The sequence below is a fragment of the Nanorana parkeri genome, unplaced genomic scaffold (assembly GCF_000935625.1).
Source record: "Nanorana parkeri isolate BGI_ZX_2015 unplaced genomic scaffold, ASM93562v1 scaffold2984, whole genome shotgun sequence".
Lineage (NCBI taxonomy): Eukaryota > Metazoa > Chordata > Amphibia > Anura > Dicroglossidae > Nanorana > Nanorana parkeri.
This window is the reverse complement of record NW_017309252.1, coordinates 33,561-38,426: the sequence shown is the minus strand read 5'-3', so window position 1 is coordinate 38,426 and position 4,866 is coordinate 33,561. Positions and strand designations below refer to the sequence as shown.

At 49.0% G+C, this 4,866-nt stretch overlaps 1 protein-coding gene across 1 annotated transcript; it reads left to right on the top strand.

Moving 5' to 3' along the window:
- The first annotated feature begins 503 nt into the window (after positions 1-503).
- LOC108802618 (olfactory receptor 1-like) lies at positions 504-1,463 on the top strand. Its single transcript, XM_018574474.1, has one exon. The coding sequence runs from the start codon at positions 504-506 to the stop codon at positions 1,461-1,463; it is 960 nt and encodes a 319-aa protein (XP_018429976.1).
- The last annotated feature ends 3,403 nt before the right edge of the window (positions 1,464-4,866 follow it).

The following is a 4,866-nucleotide window of genomic DNA, read 5'->3' as shown; positions in this document are numbered from 1 at the left end:
TAACCTTCTCGCCTTATAGACTTGGTAATCTAGCGTGATTCTTGCCAACACCTCTTAATACCTTCTCCAAACGAACAGTTGTGTCAGGAAGAGTACGTATAGAGAGGAAGACAGATAGAGAAGAGCAGGGAAAGGAGGGTAGGTTGGGAGAGAGAAGGGGGAGAGAGAAGGGGGAGAGGGGTGGGGTGGAGGTACTTCACATGGACCGAGTGTGTACGCCCTGAGCCGAGTCTCCATGTAGTCAGCCAGGGTAGCGTTTTAGAGGAAGGCCTGGAGGCCGGTGGAGGAAGAGAAGTGAATCCACACACTCCAAAGGGACATCAATTTAGGGAAGGTATTAGTGTCAGTCGCCAATAGCTCCTCCATGTGCATTATATCGTTGACTTGGCTAACCCATATAACATAAAGGTTTAGGAAATACTGCACGTTAACTCATCAATAGAATGATTGTCTCTTAATTTCTGTCAATAACACACATTTCGTTTCTATAATTTTCCCAGATTATGACCAACCAATCAGATTCATTTGAAGTAATACTTGTCGGGTTTCCTGGGCTTCCTCAGCATTTGCACGGCTTGGTATCCGCTATGATGTTCCTCATCTATATGACATCCCTGGCGGCCAATGGTAGCGTCATAGGTTTGGTCACACTCAACCCGCGCTTACACCAACCCATGTATCTGCTCATAGCCAACCTCGCCGCCTCCGATGTCCTCTTTGACACAATCACTTTGCCCAAACTGATCGCTCGCTATTGGTTTGGATCTTCTACCATAGCGTTTAAGGTCTGCGTCTTCCAGATGTTCTGGATCCATCATCTCGGCAGCCTCGATTCCTTCCTTCTCCTCCTGATGGCCATAGATCGTTATGTCGCCATTTCTCAACCCCTGAGGTACGGCGCAATTATCAACAACAGGACAGTCATCATTGCGTGTGGGTTCTGCTGGGTATTCTTGGCACCTTCTACCAAAATCTTTCATGCTATCGAGGCTTTCAAAATAGCCCTCTGTGAGGTCAACAACAAGATAAACACTTTGTACTGCAGCCATGCGGCAATCGCAGCTCTGTCGTGTGGTGACGCAGCCCACATGAAACAGGTCGCCTTTATAAGTGCCATGGTTGTGTTGTTGGTTCCTCTATCTTTAATTCTGTTCTCTTACATCATGATCATAACGGTGATCGCCAGGTCGAAAAGTTCCGCCAACTGGCAGAAAGCATTCTACACCTGCGGCACCCACCTCTTCCTCGTTGCCTTGTATTACGTCCTTCGAATCTTCGTCTACATCGTCACTAACATTCCAGTAATCGTCATCAAGGCCGATGTCAACGCGGTGCTTCTGTTCCTTTACTCCATCGCCCCCCATGTGGGAAGTCCCTTCGTTTATTTTTTAAGAACAAAGGAAATCCGGCAAACTGTGAGAAAAGTTTTTCAGAAGTTGAAAGTTGTCATTTCGGTTTTCTGAAATGTTATTTGAGGTATTTTCATTTGGATTAAAATTGATTTACAAAAATTGCAAAGCTATCTATGTAGATGACTTCTAAAAGCAAACCCATTAATAATAATTGTAATAATTATAATATCCTACTCAGGGGTGTAACTAGAAATCACAGGGCCCCATAGAAAAATGTTGTATGGTGCCCCCTGATTTCTAGTTATACCCCTTCTCTGGGCTTGTCACCAGGGGAGAACATTTTTGTAGGTATACCTCTGAGTATTTGACATCCTTAGTAGGCTTGGACCCAATATGAAATTATACTACTCCCATGTTAGGCCACATACATTACAGGCGGGGGGTTCACTTCATAACTCAGCACTGCTGTAAAAGTAGGATCCCATTTGGATCCCACAGGGTGAGCAGAGGTCATTCAGGAAGTTGAGGGAGGAGAGAGAGCCGCCGGCTGTCAGATCCTGGCCAAGCGGCTCTCTCCTCACCGCTCGGCCATCTTGGATGACAGCTCCCTCCTCTGCACCTGCCCCTGATGGCTGCAGCGCTCTGTTTCTCATCAGATCCCCACTGCCTCTGCCCATACAGGTGAGGGAGATCAGCGGGGATCTGAGCAGAAGCTGTAGCCTGTGCCACCCCTCTTCACCCTGCCGAGCCACGGCTGTGTTGGCCACCTGGTGCCCCTGTTGCCATGGCCCCCCATCCTCGCCATGGCAACAGGGGCGAGGGGGAGCAGTTAGGCCGTCCCTGGCTGCGCCACCCTCTCAGCTGCGCCTGAGGCAAGTGCCTCACTTGCCTCATGGTAGCTACAGCCCTAAGTATAACACCGGTCATGGGCATTGCTAGGATTGTAAAAAACATGGGACACTCATGGGAACACTGAGGTGCTCTTAGTGCAGCATAGTGAGTGGTGGGCATGGCTAGATCACAAATATAGCCAAATTGGGGCTTAGGGGTATATTTATCGTGGGTTCCACGGGCAATTCACCACAACATTAAACCAATATTATATGGGTAAGATTCACCTTATGTACAATATCAAGCCAAATAAGTGGTCATTCACCCAACATTAGCCCGGTGAAAATTATATTCTCTGACGTTTGTCAATATTGGTTCTTCAGCAGGAAAAAGGTATTTTCTGTAGCATCACCCTATATAGGAAACGGCTGAACAAAAGTAATTATTCAATTTTGGGTGAAGTGGGGAAAGTTTAGGGCCTTTCAGGTTTTTATGACTGTCTGTGTCCCTATTTAGGGCCCATTTGTCCTGCATTCTGTCAGGACAGGAAGTAATGGTAAATCTCTCCCACAGCATTTAGCACATGTTTCTCTTTTGTCCATCTCCGGCCTTCATCACTAGACTCCAGCCAATCAGAATCAAAGGGCTGGTTGCGTTATTTCCTCATTTTCTGATGTGTGTGCACTAAAACCCAGAGTGGTCCAGATCCAGCATCTCTGCTTCAAGTTAAAGGCACCCTAATGAAAACGCTGGTACAAGCCAGATACTGTGTCCCCTCCTGCCCCCAGACTAGGCCACAATAGTATGTAACTGTCAGCTAAGGCTGTGCCGATGTATTCTCATTTTTAGCCAGCGACCATTTGTTGGTGTACAAAACAGTGGCAGTGGCCTAGCAGCACTGGGGTTATCGTTCTCCAAGGCCCTGGTGCGTCCGCACCGCCTGCACCGGCGGTAGTTCCGCCACTGGTTCAAGCCCTGATCTGCATGGAGTTGGCATGGGTTCTTCCTCTTCTTGTGTGAGTTTCCCCCTACAGTCTAAAGACATGCTGGTAGGTTAATTGGCTCCCGTCTAGAACTGGCCCTAATATGATGTTCTGCTGAGTGCACCCAAGATGGCAGCCCCAACATTTTCTGCCCCAGCAACCTTTTGTAAGCTGTATTGTAGAACTTAAGGTGGTAAAAGGAATACCCCAAAAAGTCATCTCTCACAGCAGGCTTGTAGGCGGGGTCCACTCTTGGGGGGTTGCGTGTGTGTTCCCTTTGAGTTGGCTGGGTAACCCCGTGCATGCAACACGAAACCAGACACCCCACGGTCAGGGGCCACGGCCTTGGCCTCGTGCAAACACTCCCACATGTGTAGTGCTGCGTACACAGGGCCTCATGGCTTCAACCGCCTCTGCGGTCTTCGACGCTTCCTCCCCCTTAGGGAGAAAGCCCACCATGAATGGCACCCTATGTCAGGCATAGCCCCATTGCGCACCTACCCTCCTCAGATGGTTACAGCCACGATACAGTCCAACATCACACTCCTATAGAACCCCACCTTCTCAGAGGTTGGAGGGAGAAGAACCAGTCCACACAGATAGTCTTTTTGTTGGTTTTACTTGAAGGTATAAAGAGAACAAAGTATGCGATCAGCCACCCCCGGGTGGGATGACGGCACAGTTCTTGATGGTTGCATAGGGTTATAATTTAGAGAGAGAGAGGTACATCAGCCCAGGTGCAGCCCAGAGTCCACGACTTACGTCGGCCAGAGGCCCACTGGCAAATATCGTCAGTACTACAGCTCCTCCATATTCTCAGGAATCCCATCCTTGTCAGTCCTAGCTCGGTGGGTTTCCCCCTATGGGGAAACTAGGGAATCTTTGTAGCTCTACATAGTCCTAGGCCTGGTCCTTTCCTTCCCATGGACCAGCCTATGTTCAAGAATCAGTCTCTCTCCGGTGACTCTGCATACAGTCTTAGACTTCTCCTGTACTCCTCTGAACAGAACAGACCCTTCACCTCTCGGGCGCCCCCTATAAATCAACTCTCCTGGGACACAGAGTCTCCCCAGGCCAGAGCTGCATCTATCTCTAGGGCCCCATGGGGGCATCTAGTGGCCATTGGCCATACTGCACCTACCTACAGGCTGAAGGAGCTCCACAATACCTGTCTTCATACACGGTGTATGACTGCACTGGCAAGGGTTCCTGTGTATACGTCCCACAGAAGAACAGTGTGAGTAAAGTCCTCAACTTACCTGGGCAACTCGGGCACTCAGCACCCCCCACCGCTGCACCTCTCTGCATTGACTTTGCATCTTCTCCCTGTGATTTCCTCCCGCACTCCAAAGACATGTTGGTAGGTCAATTGGCTCCTGTCTAAAACTGGCCCTAGCATGATGTTTTATTGAGTGCACCCAAGATGGCAGCCCCAACATCTTCTGCCCCAGCAGTTTTTTGTATTGCAGAGCTTCAGGTGGTAAAAGGAATACCCAAAAAAGCATTCACTGCATGGAGTTGCCTTCACTGGTCCTCTCACACAGCAAGCCGAAGTAACTCCACAAAACATGTCTTTTACATACACAGTGTATGACTGCACAATCACACTGGTGGAGGTTCCTGTGTATACGTCCCACAGATGAACAGTGTGAGTTAGGTCCTCAACTTAACTGAGCAACTCAGACACTCAGAACTCCCCC

Bases quoted from the DNA above. Each gene is read 5' to 3' on its own strand.
- LOC108802618 (XM_018574474.1), top strand. From the start codon at position 504: ATGACCAACCAATCAGATTCATTTGAAGTAATACTTGTCGGGTTTCCT.